This window comes from Mauremys mutica, chromosome 18, assembly GCF_020497125.1.
Source record: "Mauremys mutica isolate MM-2020 ecotype Southern chromosome 18, ASM2049712v1, whole genome shotgun sequence".
Classification (NCBI taxonomy): domain Eukaryota; kingdom Metazoa; phylum Chordata; order Testudines; family Geoemydidae; genus Mauremys; species Mauremys mutica.
Genome location: NC_059089.1, coordinates 15,680,091 through 15,697,880, shown reverse-complemented (window position 1 = coordinate 15,697,880; position 17,790 = coordinate 15,680,091). Strand labels below are relative to the sequence as shown.

Sequence of the window (17,790 nt, the reverse complement as noted above, 5' to 3'; positions counted from 1 at the left end):
GACAATCCCCATTCCAGGAACAGCTTTTACACAGCTTTACAAAACATGCTTCGGCTGATGGAGAAACCCTTCCCCCAACCCTTCCCCATTGCTGTTAGGACATCAGCAGATCTACATCAAGTCATTAGCAAGTCAACATGCATGGTCTTTAGTTCAACAGAAGTCCATGTCAAATTGAGAGATTATCATCATCTTCGCTAACTAGACATGAAGTCACCCGCTGTTGCCAAAGACAACAAAAGAAATGCAAAGTGGCAAGAGGTTCATTTAAACAGTTATAGTATTACAGATAGTTGAGAAAAACTGACAGTTTAAATTCTCTGGGCGTACAAATGGGTGAACTCCAGTGAAGCTGTGTCCATTTACAATAGCAGGGAATTTGGCTCAAAAATATATATGGTACTATTTAAAAGAACTTTTAAAGTACATATGCCTACTAAGATTAGCCATAATGACAGGAACAAGGTGGAATTCTTAACATGGGGTACATTTAAAAAAAAATCACTTTTGTTTGACAATGTAACAGGACAGCTCTAAAATGCAGCATAAACTTACAAGAGATTTTATACTATGGTATAAACACACAGACACACCCACCCCTTGGTCAAATAAAATTGATCATGAAATCCCTAATGTGCAATTGAGCGCCTGGCCTTATCAGTGCCCTGTTAATTCAGCTGATAACAAGTATGCTCCTGGTTCTCTTCCTCAGTGACAGTGATTTGTTCTAGTCATATTTTCCAAGCTGTATCTGCCTGGGAAAGTTTGGTCTCCATTGTTGGATTGCTTGTTTTTTCCAAGCTATTATTATTATAATAAAGTGCTATCTAGGGAAGACCGCCACTAGCTGCCTGAGTGCCTCAACAGGAAAAACTGAGGCCAACACTACTTAGCCTGCCTGTCAGGGGATGGATTTTCAGAGATACTGAGCACCTGCAGTGCCCACTAAGTTCAGCTGTAGCTGTAGACACTCAGCACCTCTAGATAAAAAGTCAGGTCCCAGATGTGGAAGCCCACCTGTCAAGATTAATGCAATGTGGATTCATTACGAAAGTGAGAGATGGGTGCAAAGTCTATTCTGCTCTCCTTCTTCCCGAGTCTGAGAAGTTGGGCTTTAAATACCAGCCAAATGAAGTGAGGCAGGAAGGAAAGAGAAAACCACAGCACTCCATACATGCATGCCAAGAGGTGGCACCTGAAGAGATAGAGCTACCCAGTCTGTATAGTGTTTTGCAAAAACTTGCAAAGGTCACTGCTCAGGGGTGCTGGAACAATTTGTACAGTGGGGGTGCTGAGAGCCATGAACCAAACTGTAAACCCTTTATATGATGGAAACCACTTCAACCCGAGGGACCAGCAGCACCCTCAGTTCCAGCATAACTATGTCACTGCTCAGCTGATTCTCTGGCCCGATGTAGATTCATTCTCAGCCCAAGACTTAGCTATGGTTTTCACATTTCTAAGGGACACTGAGCTCTCCCTCTGCCTTGGAAACCATCGTGATGAACCACAGCTGATGGTTATTAGCCTAGAGGCCCTCTCTTTTCCTTTACTGGGACCAGGGGCGGCTCTAGCTTTTTGGCCGCCCCAAGCAGTCATGCGCGGGAGGCGCCCCGGAGCCGCGGGAGCAGCGGACCTCCCGCGGACATGACTGCAGAGGGACCGCTGGTCCCGCGTGGCTCGGCTGGACCTCCCGCGGCTGCGGACAGCTCGCGGGTCCGGCGGCTCCGCTTGAGCGAGCCGCAGGACGAGCGCCCCCTCCGCAGTCATGCCTGCGGCAGGTCCGCTCATCCCGGGGCTCCGGTGGACCTCCCGCAGGCATGACTGCGGCAGGTCCGCCGGCCCAGCCTGCCGCCCCCCCCCCGGCAGCAGAGGACGCCCCCTAGATTTTGCCGCCCTAGGCACCAGCTTGTTTTGCTGGTGCCTAGAGCCGCCCCTGACTGGGACCTTTTCAAGCCACTGACAAGAAGTTAGACAGATATGATTAACCAGGCTGCTCAGAAACTCTACATTCTGCACTAGCTGGAGGCCCATGTACCTACCAGAGTCATACACATGAAACATTTATCACCCCTGCTGCATAGACCGTATTGGACTCCCAACTTCCTTCTGGATGCAATTCATGATGTTAACTTTGCACTACAGTTTGGGTCCTGGCTTGCTTTGAAACCACCTCTTTCCTAGTGCACCTACAAGCAAGGAGGGCAGTTGGGACTCTTCAGCTATCAGAGAATGGTGATCAAGAGAACTCATCAAGGGACTCTTGAGCTATCAGGTCCAAAGATTTGAATCTGACAGAGCTGAATGTAGGGTGTTTCAGTGCACGTGGGGCTCGGTTCCAGGACTGCTTCCCCACAGTCACCCAATAAACCCCAAGATGTGTTGATCATCAAAGCATACTGTGAAGTGTAGCTTGCCTTGGCAATGAGGAGTTTTTCTTATGGGTTGGGTGGGGAAGGGAGCATTGTTTTCTTCAAGTTGTCAACTGTGTCCCACTATTCTGTGTAACTTGACTGCACCTTACTAGGGAAAAGCACTGTAACTAGACTGCATCTACGATCTGCATTGGTCCATTTGTCTTCCCATCAAATATTTAATGCCTCAAGTCCACCTCTTCAGAATGGTGTATGGAAAAGAGAAGAAAAGTATAAAAATATATAGATATAAAATCACATGGCAGGGTCAAGACAGCTGGAGAGAAGAAGGCTGGGACTATAGAATTGTTAGTACCCAGTGATGATTTTGTGCCATGTACAAGGCAAGGGAATAAATCCAGAACACCAAGATGTAGACATTTTATAACCTCACTTTTCAGACCATATAACTACACTTTTAAATACAAAACAGCTGCTGTGCACCAGCACATCTCTGGTGCCTGCTTTTTAAGTATGCAGAGGCAGAAATGCCAGGTTGCTAGACTCTTTCCCCCACAACATCAATAGCAATTGTAACATCTCTTCCTACTGATGTGCTAATGAAAAGAATCTACTCTTATTTGCACCTTCTCTTCAATTTGATGTGAAATCCTAAATGTTTTCATTTTGTTAGCACTTAGAGAGATTTTCACTGATTCCCTCCTCCTGCATTCCTTTCTCCAGTCCTATATAGGACACTAACTTCTGGTCTCACTTGGGCCAACAGTAGCTCTAAAGCTAGTTCTGATTAGGTCAGGCCTCAGACAGAATCCAAATTTAGGACCTTTACATTTTCTAGAGAACGTGTTTATATAATGGATCGAGCTGGATATTAGAATGGAAGTTTCTGAAAGAGGGAATGTTGGCCAACCACACTGGAATTAGTCCCTGTTCTTTTCATCTGCATCTTTAACAATGTATTCTAGCCAGCCAGACGAGGCCTGGCTTCTGACTGCCCAACTCTTTGATAGCACCTCTGACAGTACAGCACTTGGGGTATTACTGAACTGCAGTGTCAGCAGTGGAACTTTTGTATGGGAGGCGAGGAAAGAAAAAGGAGAGGGGCAGAAGTAAAAGGCTTTTGGGGGCAATCAGTAGAGGAAGGAGCATAGAACTTGGCGGGGCTGGGGTGGGGAGGGAGGCACAGGACTTCCAAAAGGAAGCAACTAGGGAAACTTGGAATACACAGAAGAGGTGATGTACTGTGGGACTTTAGGGGCCAGGTAGGATGATATGTCCCAGGTTACTAGGACCTCCTTTAATCAAAGCACTAAGATTTGACACTTTCAGCTGTGTTGGACGTAAATGCACAGTCACTGACAGGATAGTGACCCACACCCCCGCCGAGTTCTGTCCTAGCATGTATTGTGCTCAGGGTCAAACCTGGGATGGATTCTCTGGGGACAACCTCTTTGTTGGCTGTTCCCAGCATCTTGGCCAGGACTCTGAAGTGGATCTTTGTATGGTATTAAAGGGGGCATCAGGCAAAGGAAGAAGAGTCTGGGTGGAATTTTGGAGGGGAAGAGGAGAGATGGAAGGGATTTCAGGGGAGGGAGGAGACAGACAAACAAAGACTTCGCCAATTCTGCTGTCTGGGTGGTCTGGACTGAGGTTGCACAATCACACAGCTGCCTCAGAGTGCTCAAGAGTCCAGAGGAGAAGCCCAAAGAAGCTGAGCAACAGCGGGGTCCTTACAGGATGGAAGTCTGATCTTGTGGAGGGTGAAGAAATCTGTGGTGCTGTTGGGAGCCCCATGTGAATTATGAGGGTGGGGAGAGCATGCCTTGCAATGCTGCAGGGAGTTTCACCGGGTGTAGGGAAAGGACCTTGCAGTGTGGTGTGTATGGGAGGTGGTGAAAGAGCCCTTACAATTATTCCCATGGGGGGGGGGGTCGAGTAGCCTTATATGCTCTCTCTCTCCTTACTGGGGTCTCCTCTGGAGCTAGAAGGCAAAAGCTTCTCACATTGGCAAATACTTACTTTAGGGCCAGGTAGACCAGGGCGGCCAGGGTTTCCATGGGGACCAGGAGGACCCTAAAACAAAACAAAACAAAACAGAGAGGCATAATAAATCTATACAAATCAATGTTATTCAATATGGATGGAGCCAAAACCCCAGCTCCAAGTGCCCCTGAACTTTGAGGAAGCTCAGATCCAGGCTCAGTCCAATCCCCAGGAATGACACTGGCCTACTTTATACTACACAGGTTTTGCTGTACCTGCAAACCCTCCTAGAGGTGATCCAGGTCCCCAAACAAAATAAGCTACATTGAAAAAAGGACCTTGGGGGGCGGGGGCGCAATAACACTACATCTACATGGGGGCTTTTGCCAGCAAGCAATGTTGGTCAGAGTTTTGCACACTCCTAACCAACATAACTATACTTTTAAGTGTAGACCAGGCCACCATCCCCAAAACATCTGTAATTAACAAAAGCCATTCCTGGCAGCAGGAGGGACAGAGCTGGTGTGAGCATTTCAGTCACTCTTCCTTATAGCTGCAGTTTGCTCCTTCCAGGAGGGAGGTGGCTTAAGCAGAACACTAATTAGGTGGCCCTCTTAATTAGCCAGCAATAACAAGGAGATAATGGCACTGTGGCTGGATGGGGTTGACTCTGTGTTAGCAGATTGTTCTTGTATAGCAAATACTACTGTAACCAGACTGAGGAATGCTCAGTCTAGTTTGCATATTAATTCAAGTTCAGCAGTCTCTCTTTGGAGTCTGTTTTTGAAGTTTTTTTGTTGCAAAATTGCCACCTTCAAGTCTGTCACTGAGTGGTTAGGAAGGTTGAAGTGTTCTCCCACTGGTTTTTGAATGTTATGATTCCTGATGTCAGATTTGTGTCCATTTATTCTTTTGCGTAGAGACTGTCCGGTTTGGCCAATGTACATGGCAGAGGGGCATTGCTGGCACATGATGGCATATATCACGTTGGTAGATGTGCAGACTGCTGAACTTGAATTAATATGCAAACTAGATACCATTAACTGTGGTCTAAATAAAGACTGGGAATGGTTGGGTCATTACACCAATTGAATCTATTTCCCTATGTTAAGTTCTCCTCACACCTTCTATGGGCCATCTTAATTATCACTTCAAAAAGTTTTTTTTCCTCCTGCTAACGATAGCTCATCTCAATTGATTAGACTCTGCCTGTTGGTATGCATACTTCCACCTTTTCATGTTCTCTGTATGTATAAATATCTCCTGTCTGTGTGTTCCATTCTATGCATCCGAAGAAGTGAGCTTTAGCTCACGAAAGCTCATGCTAAAATAAATTTGTTAGTCTTTAAGGTGCCACAAGTACTCCTGTTTTTTTTTTGCGGATACAGACTAACACGGCTGCTACTCTGAAACCTGGCATAAAACTTAGCTATGCTGGCAGAAGTCTGTAATAGAGACATAACCCATGTCAGTCAGGGGTGTGATTCTGACCAACAGAGCTGTGCTGGCAGAAGTCCCTAGCATAGACACAGCTGTTCCAGCAAAGCTGTGCTTTTACCAGATTAGCTTGTTTCATTCATGGGAGGTGGCTTTACTACAACAGTATAAAGTGTGCTTTGTGGGCATAGCTGCATCCTCAACAGGAATCAAAATAGTAGCAAAAGCCCCAGAAGGAGCAGAGATTTGGGGTATCAAGAAGACTATATACATTTAGAGTGATTTACTTGGCATTTTAGAATAAGCAGCAGGCACATTTCTGAGAGCTGAAATAAGGGGAAACCGAGGTACTTGCTAGAATGAAATTTTAATGGTTTAACAACATGTTTAACCTTCAGGGCATGTCCCCTGGAAAGTGCTTGAAAATTTGCCTTTTTAGAGGCTTTGGTGAGACTGGAATGCAAATCCATACTATGACTGGTATATAGTAAAGTCCTTGTTTAAAATGAGCTTCAGTTTTCCCCAGTGGCATTTTAATGATTCTTTCGTTTCAAAAATAGATACATAAATGATTAAAAATATAGTCTGTGTCCCTCACTCAAAAAGCTACAGCAATTTTCTCTGCCTAGATACTAAGGGCAACTGGCACTGTAAAATACCTACAATAGATGATATACAGCAATATCTCCTTTTAAATCATTTATTAAAAGAACTCAACATGTTTTCCAAAGATTATTTAAGGCACTATCTGGAATAAGAAGCTAAGAATAAATTATCCCAGGCTTTGTACAGAGCAGATGAAATCTGCTAACTTTTCAGGCAGAGGTAATAATGCTGCTAAATCCCAGAACATGTTCCTGGGAGGTGTAGGAATTTGAAAAGTTAATTCTGAAGATTCATATTTTGCCAACATGCACAACCTTTATGCCACCAGTAGGAGTACTTTCATTTACTCTTGATTTAAAGGAGGAGCATAGATTGGTGGATAAAGAGAAAGTTATTTGGCTGCTTTCTCAGCTCTGAGAGAGACTGTAATATTTGGTGTCATCACTTCTGCACGTTTGGGTCCAAATCTCCCAGGCTGTGATTTCCAAAGGAGACAAATGGAATTAGTGTCCAACTAACAAAGGAATTCAGTGCCTTTAATCGCCTTTGAAAGACACAGCCTTAATGTTTATTTAGTGTAATAAAAATAGTGGTTTTTTTTATTACATCTTGTAGCACGAGCATTTGTTGAGCCAACAGATTTGTTGGAGAAGAGTCAAAACAGCTTTTGTAAAGGGAAGTCATGCCTCACCAATCTATTAGAACTTTTTGAGGGGGTCAACAAAGACTTGGAAAGGAGTAATCCAGTGGATATAGGGTACTTGGACTTTCAGAAAGTCTTTGACAAGGTCCCTCACCAAAGGCTCTTCAGCAAAGTAAGGAGTGATGGGATAAAGGGGAAGGTCCCCTCCTGGATCAGTAACTGGTTAAAAGACAGGAAACAATAGATAGGAATAAATGGTCAGTTTTCAGAATGGAGAGAGGTAAGAAGCAGGGTCCCCAAAGGATCTGTACTGGGACCAGTGCTGATCAATAATTTCATAAATGATCTGGAAAAAGGGGTAAACAGTGAGGTGGCAAAGTTTGCAGATGATACAAAATGACTCAAGATAGTTAAGTACCAAGGAGACTGCCAAGAGATCTCACAAAACTGGGTGACTGGGCAACAAAATGGCAGGTGAAATTCAATGGTGATAAATGCAAAGTAATGCACATTGAAAAACATAATCCCAACTATACATAAAACTGATGGGGTTTAAATTAGCTGTACCACTGAAGGCAGAGATCTTGGAGTCACTGTGGATAGTTCTCTGAAAACATCCCCTCAATATGCTGCGGCAGTTAAAAAAAGTTAATAGAATATTAGGAACCATTAGGAAAGGGTTAGATAGTAAGACATAAAATATCATAGTGCTGCTATATAAATCCATGGTATGCTGGCTCCTGGAATACCACGTGCAGTTCTGGTCCCCATCTCAAAAAAGCTATATTAGAATTGGAAAAAGTATAGAGAAAAGCATTTTTGTTGCTCAGGGGTATGGAACAGTTTTCATATGGAGAAAGATTAAAAAGACTGGAACTGTTCAGCTTGGAAAAAGAGACAACTAAGGGGGATATGACAGAAATCTGTAAAATCATGAATGGTGTGGAGAGAGTTAATGGAGAAGTGTTAGTTACCTCTTCATACAACACAAGAACCAGAGGTCATCTGATGAAATTACTAGGCAGCAGGTTTAAAACAAGCATAAGGAAGTACTTCTTCACATGATGCACAGTCAATCTGCAGAACTCATTACCAGGGGATGTTATGAAAGCCAAAAGTATAACTGAGTTCAAAAAAAGAATTAGATAAGTTCATGGAGGATAGGGCCATTAATGGCTATTAGCCAAGATGGTCAGGGTTGCAACCTCACGCTCTGGGTGTCCCTAAGCCTCTGACAGCCAGAAGCTGGGACTGGATGACAGGGGATGGATCACTTAATAACTGCCCTGTTCTGTTAGTTTCCTCTGAAGCATCTGGCAGAGGGAACTGACGGAAGACAGGATACTGGGCTAGATGGACCATTGGTCTGACCCAGTATGGGTGTGCTTATGTACATCATCATGTTTCATAGAATGAGAAGTCTGGCAGAGCAGGGATTGAACACATTTTTTCCCAAGTCCCCTGCTAGTGCCGTAATCATTGGACCATTTTTCCTCGCTGTCTCTGATTAAAGCATTTCCCTAGGGTCTTTGGGATCAAGGAAATATTTAGAGCCACATAACTGTGCAAAGAAAAAATTGTCCTAATTATAGAGGGATTAGTTTTAATGACAGAGCTTAGAGCAGCAACATCTCTATAAAGTCAAGATCCTAAAATGTCTCAGACATCAGCAGTTAATGCAAGCAGTCCAGAGCAAGCTCTAAAGCAGCAAGCCAGATTTATAAAGCGAGGGTAGTTCAGCTGTTACGCAAGTTCAGAGTCAAACATCCCAGCTCAAATCCCATTTTACAGCTTGGTCTCCTTTTGGGGCATATTCATGCGACTTGTTATCCATCATAATACAAGACAGAATTCTCAACAAGAAAGCCATAGGCAGCAGCACAACCTCCAGCTGGGACCAGCCAATGCTGATTGACACTGACACAGCTTCCAACTGGAAACGCGGAATCTATCGCTACAGCGGCAGGTTTGTCACGGTGGGAAAAGAATTACAGATAGCGTGATTTTCCTGCTCGTCTGTGACATTTTTGGTGTCTGTGACTCACCCGGAAGCAGCGGCTGCTGTCTCATGGGTCTGGGCTAGGGTGACGAGACAGCAAGGGTGAAAAATCAGGACGCGGGTGAGGGGTAATAGAAGCCTATATAAGAAAAAGACCCAAAAATCGGGACTGTCCCTATAAAATAGGGACATCTGGTCACCCTAATCTGGGCCCAGCTCCCCTCCCCACTCAGACCAAGATTAGAGGTGTGATGCCAGGGCGGAAGGTGCTGCTACAGATGGTCAGTGCCCCCATATCTTTCAGGGTATTTTTTTAACAAAAATCATGGAGCAGTCACTAAATCCGTGACTGTTACAGAATTCACCATGACTGCTGTGTGATTTTTTATTTAAAAAATGCTATAACAAATCTATAGCCCTATCTATGGTTAAACTTCAATCAGAAACTTATGGCTAACAAAAAATGTACCTAACACAGTTCACACGACGACTTTTCCAGCACAACTGTAGGAAACATTAACCAAAAGCCAGCCTGAAAAGGGGACCAGCCTTCAGTCCAAGCAAAGGCCTGCAAGATCAGAATTCTCAACACCCAGAGATAAGCTATGCAATAAGATAAACACCCAGATCCCTAATTTAAGGGGTTGTTCCTATACTATTGAATTCAATAAGAGTTTTAGCATTAACTTCAGTGGGAGCAGGATCAGAGACATAGGGAGATGAACAGAACATGGGGTTAGCAAGAGCAAAACAGGAGACATCCATCTCACTCGAAATCTCCAAAGCATCCCAGTCTGACTAAGTGGAAGGCAATGTGCTGCTGGTGTAGTGGGAAGTCCAACCCAGTAACCAGGGCACGGCAGTGATCAAGCCCAAAGGTTATGAATGTCCCATTTAAAATGTCTAGCTCAGGTATGGAGAGACAAGGGCGTAGTCTGGCAATAGTCCTAAAATGGTAAAAAATAACTGATTTTGATATGTTCCAACATGGCTAGCCCTTTAATCTACGTTTACACCCACATTCTTGGCAGAGGAGGAAGATTCAGGGTGGTACAGCTATCCATGGGCAGAGTAACAGAACGTACAGGACAGCATCTGCCTGAGGAGCTTTGAGCAGTGAAAATCTGAACAGGCAGGCCCTAAGATTTAAGCTACGCACCAGTCTATAATGGCAATGGAAGTAATTGGTGGAACTTTAAATTCCACCCTCCAAGCTCACATACATATGCCCAGATCAGTGCGAAGATGCTATATGTATATGGTCTCTGTGTTCTGCCAGCCCCCGGGTACATTTATTCCTCACCTAGCTTATTGTTCCTCTCCAATCCCACAGGCAACTTCTCACTCCTCTTTCATACTGTCTCACCATCAACCACCTCTCGCCTTTCATCAAATCTGCCCATAGGCAACTAAATTTAATAAACAACCCACCCCAGCACACAGCAAAAATGAAAAAAGAAACCACCACATCCAATTTCAATTCATCCATCTCAGAAACAAGTGCCCTTATGCATAGCACATGTCCCAGTGACGTGTACCCCAATCAAACCACTAACGGCGCTAACAACCTCTCTGCAACCCAATCAATCCTAAATAGAATATTGTGTGTCTCAGATGTTCATGAAGCCATTCTATTATCTCCTGTAGCCAATGGCAGATGCAACTACCCCTTCATTTACACTGATCCCAACAGCTACAATTCAGCTCACGACGCTTCTCTTTCAGCTATAATAAGTGATCACAAAAGGTGGTGACACTCCAATGCTGTAGAATCAGCCAGCCCAAGTATAAACAACTCCTGCCTAGCAAACATTCCAAATCACAGGGTGTTTGGTAATAAACCAAGACATCTTTCACCTTTAGGACATGGAGGTGAATGTAAGGCTAGTAATGAACAAGTCATTGTCATCTAATAGCTGTGGGGCTGCCTATGCAATCTGCTTGTCTCAGTCGAGTCTTTGCTGTGCAGATGCCCATCTCTCCACCACCACAAGCCACATGCTTATAGGCAATCACAAAAAAGTGCCCTATGATTAAATGGATATGGGGAATGAAGTACCCTTTAACCCCTAAAACTTGTCCCTCGACCAGAACTCAGGAACATAGATACTTAGGTTGTAATCTCTTCTGAGCAAGGGCTGTCCTTTTGTTCTTTGTTTGTACAGCACCTAGCACAGTGGGGTGCTAGTCTATGACAGGGGCTCCTAGGTGCTACCATGATACAAATAAATAATAATGGATCATAGGAAAACCAGCAGCCTCCCCAGCCTATAGTGCTCTCAGTCTTGTCCCTATTTCTCACACTGAAGGCACAAAGAACGTATAAAATGCCAAAGCAAATCAAAGCCCCTTCTCAGCTGCACAATCTCATCCTCACCGACCCTTAGCCACTCCGGTAAGATCAGTTTTAACTACTCCCACCTGAACTCACCACGCACAGAAGGAACTTCACCAAAGGTATATTTAGGATAGCTCCTCAGCAAAGGGACCACATCAGACTATTGGCACTAAGCAACGGCAACATTTGATGCTCCCATCCGAGTTAACCGCCTGTTATATGACATGTTGAAAGGCAGCTTCTTCTCATCAAACCAAGTCTCAGAGACATCCATCCCTCTACCAACACGCACCGCACAAAGACAGTGTCAGTCCAATCTGCCTTTCAGCTAACTACTCCTGTCTTACTCAGCCTAATCCAGCTTTCATTACCCTCCCCTTCTGGACCATCAACCCTAATCAGTAACTCCCAGATGTAGCCACCTTGCCATAGATGAGCAGGGCTGGAGCTAGCTGCTACCCTCTATTCATGCTCTTCTAGATTAAACTCTGCTTCTTTCCCCTTCAGCTAAAAGGGTCGGTATATACTCATACGTATTATGACTATATGTAATCATCATCATCTTCTGTCTTTTCTTTGCATTGGACGGGACAACGCTGAGTCCAGCAAGTTAGGAGCTGAAATTCTACCAGCCCCATATTATTCACACACACACTCTTGGCTCACTCTCGGCACTGCTTAAACAATAAAACCCAGCAACAAGTCGACTTACATCTGAAGTCTTCCAGTCTCGGCACCAGAAATTCCATGGAAAGTTTTATCATGGGACACTGGTTTAATCATCAGCAGTCACCAGAGGACCAGCAGCATGGAAACCAGGCATTGAACACAATCCCTCAATGTGTTCTGAAAATGGGGTGGGGTGGGGTAGGGGGGTTCCCAAACGTGGCTGGGCTTGTAATCTGGATGGAATGCCACTCATGTGAAAGCCATCTACTTGTGAACTCCAGTGCCAGCCAGGTCATCTCTGCAACATGGGCAGAGATGGGAACCCTCTCACAGAAACTCTTTTATTTGTATTGGGTCACAGTCTGCACAAATTAACAAAAGTGTAACTGTGTGCAATTCCCCCCCCCCACACACACATTAAAAAACTCACGCAAAATGCTAAAGAGCTTCAGCCAAAAGGGACGGCTACTCATTGAAAACTCATTAGACTTGGGGGCTTCACAATGTAAAGCAGCTTTTCTGCTCCTGACCTCCAGATTCCACTCTGACCTTTGGCTTGCTGAAAAACGAGCTAAATATTTGAAATGAGGCCAAACAAACTGTTTCTTTAAACACTTCTACTTAGAAGCTGGAAAACCTTCCTAGTGGAATGAGGAGATTGGGACAATCTTTACAGCAGACTGAAATTTTATCATCTTGGGAAAAAAGCCCCCGTTTTTTGAAAAAGAAGAGGATTTTTTTTTTTTTGCAACCAAAGACAAAACATAGCAAGGAAATGCTACAGCAGGAGCTTGGAATCTTCCAAAGCTCTGAGGCTCATGGCATGATGGAGGTAAGAATCAGTGAGTGCAATAGCTACATTTTACCTCCTTGCACAATGGAATTTCTCCTATCTATTGAGAGCTTAAAATTAGTGCAGAGAGTTGGCATTAAAGACCTTTGGGTCTTATTCCCAGCTCTGCCACTGGCTGGCTATGAGACCCTGGGCAAATCAGTTTGCCCACCTGTAAAATGACAAAATTGACTTTCAATGGATTTAAGCTCCTAAGTCACTTAAGTACTTCTGAACATTTTACCCTAAGCCTGTTTCTGCTTCCTTGGAAGTGAATCCAATAGCAAACTTCCCACTGTTTTCCACATGTGCAGGCTTCCTGTGCTACTCCAGAGTGTGGCTGTAAGGTTTAGTTAACATTCGGAAACTTCCACGTAAGCATTATTGCTGTGGTTTACAGCACCTTTTAACTCCCTGCAGACCTCACATTCTTCAGTGCAATCGAGCTGTCTGCACACAAATGTGGTACCACTTTATAGCAGCATAGTTAAAGTGGCAGAACTTCCCTAGCATGGATGCAGTTATGTCAGTACAAAGATGCTTTATGCTGGTACAGCTATTCCTATATAAGGTATCCTTATACCAACATAACTGCATCCAGGCTAGGGATTGTACCAATATAAGTATTTCAATATAAAAAAAATAAAAAATAAAAAAACCTCACATGCCCCTAACTGAAATACCAGCACAAAACCCTGTATGTAGTGCCAGCACAAACTTCAGCTATGTCTATCACAATTAAGTCAGTATCCAGGTCTACCCTACAAACTTTCACTGGCATAGCTACATTGGTCGGGGTGCAATTTGAGACCGACAGCTATGCTGGCAAGAGCCCCAGTGTGGATACAGTTATACACTGGCAATACTATGCTTCAACTGTTATAGTTTGTTTTGCTCAGGAGCACTGGACATAAGGAGCCAGCATCATGTGACCAGCCAGCTCTCCACAAACCAACAGTGGGCCACCAACCCTAGAAAAGAGAAAGCCACTCAGAGTTATTTTTACACTGTCCAATAATCAGAGAACATGGGGGTCGGCCCACAGACTTATATAAAGAAGTGGAAATACTGTGCTGTATCAATAGGACATCGTCACCCTGTGGAATTCACTGCTGCAAGTGGTCAGAGTCAAAGGCTGTGGCAGGTTTCTGAGGAGGTGGCTAATTGTATAAGCATTAACAACACTGAAGTTATCCAAGCTAAGATGAGAGCACCATGCCTCATCAGGCCATAAACTGCAGAGGAGAGGACGAAATCCTTCCTACTCTCAAAACGTACAGCATTGCAAAGCTAGTTACATGCATTGTTCTTCCTTCCGCTGAAATGTTAGGGGCTAGCCTTTCTGCTAGAGGCAGGATACCTCACTTGATGGACCAATGGGCTGATCCAGTATGAATCTTATTGCAGCAGGGACAAGGTCTGTGCAGCTGCAGAGGAATTTCACAGGAGGTCCAGGTTAAGCAAAAAGGGGGAAAAAATCTCTCTGGGGTTGATTGTTTATTTTTTCAGGGTTCTTTTGCAACCAAAAACAAGAACCCCCCTAAGGCCATCCTACTGTCTGGCCACATTCCCTTCCTCCAGTGCAAATCCTTAAATCCCAGAACCATTAATGAAGACAAAACAACAATACACGCAGGGCAGTTCTGTCTCTAGTGCTCCCAGGCCAGGCATTTATACAGCAACCCCTTTCTCTCCCCTGAAATTCGGCTCGGTTTCCAAAGAGCTGAGCTAAACTAGGCTCAGCTGCACCTGATTACTTCCTAGCTGGGATTTCCATCCTGAGTTGATGAGAACCCCCTGGCGGGGATTTAACTGAAGAAGTTCCATGTGACTGTCAGGGGCTTCCCTGCTGAAGCAGGCTGTGCCATGGATGGGAGGACACTGAAACACTTTTTTTCCCTTTTACTGCTACTGAAATGTCAAAGCTCAGTTTTGTTAAGCTGGGGGAATTTGGATATATGTGCACAGGAAAGCTGGAGCCTCTGGAACCTGGGTTAAGCTTACATACCATAAAGGGTACGTCTACACTTCAAGCTGGGATTGCGATTCCCAGCTCCAGGAAATTTACTTGCACTAGCTCTCATCAAGCTAGCACGCTAAAAATAGAACGCAGGCCATGGCCAGCGCGAGCGGTGGGAGGGGCTAGCCACCCAAGTGGGTAGCCTCCCCTGCCGCTCATGCCCCTGCAGCTGTGTTCTGTTTTTATTACGCTAGCCCCACGAGAGCTAGCACGATTATGTCTCCTTGAGCTGGAAATCGCACTCGCAGCTCCAAGCGTAGACATCCCATTGTGCTCACTAAGCTCAGCTGGAGACCTGCGGTAAGGATTATGAGCCGGGGAGAGCAGAGACTTTCAGCCTTAACTGGCAATTTTCCAGCAACTGCAGACTTCTAGGAGAACCCCGTGCCGGTATTTAAGCATGGTCTGTGCTAATGTGTTTGTCAATAAAGGATTATGTAAAATATGGAGCTGGTTCATTCTGTTTGCAAGAGTGAAAAAAATAGTAGCTGTGCCTGCATATGACATGGGTTGCACCGCACAGGTCTCTGCACAAAACATCAGCTGTATCTGTGCAAAACATTACCCAGGACCATGAAGACAACAGTACAAAACAATAGCTAAATGCTTGGATCTCTCAGTACCCATGCTGCAAAAGTGCAGAACAGTGAGGTAAGTAAATAACCTGTATTGAAAATATCAGGCCCGATCCTCCTTTACACTAAGCAGGGGCGGCTCCAGGCACCAGCGCTCCAAGCGCGTGCCTGGGGCGGCATGCCACGGGGGGCGCTCTGCCGGTCGCTGGGAGGGCGGCAGGCAGGGTGCCTTCGGCGGCTTGCCTGCGGAGGGTCTGTTGGTCCTGCGGGACCAGCGGACCCTCCGTGCTTGGGGCGGCAAAATGTCTAGAGCCGCCCCTGACACTAAGGCCCCTTTGCATCATCCTGGCTGCATAAGGGGGCGTTAAAGTGAGTGTAAATTACACTTTAAAGTCTCTTTACACTGACAGACTAAATGAGAATCAGGGCCCATTACAGAAGTGCGTAAGAGCTCCTGGAATGAAAAATTTGCAGTGGAAGAGCAGACATTAGTTAGCTAATCCTCACCCCTCCTGTTAGTTAAGTGAATGCAGTATTACATCCCTGTGTGACTCCTCTGTTACAAATGGGGTTAAATGACTTCCCTTAGGTCATATGAGTCAGTGGCAGAATCCCAGTTAGAATGCAGGAGTCTGCTCTAAGCACTAGATATGCTGCCTTCCTCTGAACTGCATGTCTTCGCACGTACCAGCACAGAATACTTCTTCTTCTTGTATGAATCACTGAATGACATTCACACGCTCATAAGGCACTACCTGCACCCATAACTAGCTAACAAACTACTTGGGCCCTGGGGCTCCACGCATGTGTGTTTAACGCTATCTGTGCCACAGAGGAAAAGTGACAGGTTTCAAAGTAGCAGCCGTGTTAGTCTGTATCCGCAAAAGGAGCAGGAGGACTTGTGGCACCTTAGAGACTAACACATTTATTTCAGCATGAGCTTTTGTGGGCTATAGCTCACTTCTTTGGAGAAGTGGTTTTTGGGGCGCTGTGGGCACTCAGCTTCTTTGGGGGAAAAAAACAGGCCATTCCCTTTTACTAGTACAGAAATGGGGTACACTTAACCACGCCTATTTACCATGCATCTCACTGGACTGCAACGCAAGCGCCTCCTGGCACTCCCCTGTTTTCTGCCCTCAAAGCCATCTTTCAAAGGCCTCATGTGGGGCTGACTGATCTTTCCAGCTAAAGTTCCCTCTGGCACCAGTGGGAACTCTGGCAGCTCAAGGGTCAACTGAAAGAGGTGACTTGATCATGATATTAAATGATCCTTCCTCCCGCTCCCACCCTAGAGGCCAAGGGCGCCAATCCCCCCAACTCAGCATGCAAGAATGTGAGTTCAGGATCCACACTCAGATCTGTGCTTTGAGACAAGATTGTGTTACCACAAGAATCACCGCCTATTGTTAAAAACACAGGTATAGAGTTGCTTCGTACTGCAATAGCTGCTGCTGCAGCTGAGTTAATGCTAAAAGTTTTGTGTAACTTAGCTGACTACAGGATTCAAAAAAACCCAGGTGTTTCAGGGGATGAGGCATTTCCCCAGGATGGCTCTTGTGACTCTTAGTCATGTTTGTATTTGAATTTAGCAGATATGGGGTAGAAGTGAAAATACACAGAAGACTAGGTTAGAGATTTTGTCCTAGATTCTGAAACAGACAAGAAGCAGGTCAGAGAGGTCCTTTCTCTGGGTCCGCCACAGCTAAGCTGAGTGGAAATCAATTAAAATGAATTTTATTATAGGAGCCATGCAGATAGCATTGTGTCCAAGGGCAAAATTCAGAGGTGAGAGGAAGTAGGTCTGGAGACCTGATAGATAAAGGCTGGAGAAGAAGCATGGTCAAATCAAATGTCTGTGTGTGTTTTGTAACAATAAAAGGTTGGACACTAAAGAGAACGTGGGAAGATAAGGACAGAGAGCAACAGTCCCACCAATAGCCTAATGCCAAACCTCAGGTCAGGCTGCTCCTTCCCCAGACCATGGCAGGAGAAGTTTGGCCTGCTGAAAATCTTGGATAGGGGAGGGGGAAAGGAGGGAAGCCAATCTTTGCTCTAAACTGTGCCAGACCTCAACAGCTGTGCTCAAAGTGATCACTAGCTCAATCACTACGGTAGAACCATGTGTTGGCATGGAGAATAGCAGCACAGAAAGACAAGATGCCAGCAATAAGGTGCAGGGGTAGACACAAAAACCACTTACCCGTGGGCCTCTCTTGCCAGGTGGGCCTGGTAAGCCTGGTAGACCTGGGGGGCCCTAGAAAAGAGGTAAAGAAATATTATTTACAGTTATATAGAAGACCGTGCTCATGACAA

The 17,790-nt window shown here is 45.0% G+C and overlaps 1 protein-coding gene across 17 annotated transcripts in view; it reads right to left on the bottom strand.

The window, feature by feature from the left end:
- LOC123352512 (collagen alpha-1(XXVII) chain B-like) overlaps positions 1 to 17,790 on the bottom strand; it is a 287,024-nt gene that overhangs the window by 174,482 nt on the left and 94,752 nt on the right. For all 17 annotated transcript variants that reach the window (XM_044992754.1, XM_044992742.1, XM_044992753.1 and 14 more), the window contains 2 exons: positions 17,678 to 17,731; positions 4,395 to 4,448 (listed from right to left, as the gene is read on the bottom strand). In XM_044992754.1, the coding sequence (XP_044848689.1) occupies positions 4,395 to 4,448; positions 17,678 to 17,731 (108 nt within the window). The remainder of the gene's footprint in view (positions 1 to 4,394; positions 4,449 to 17,677; positions 17,732 to 17,790) is intronic.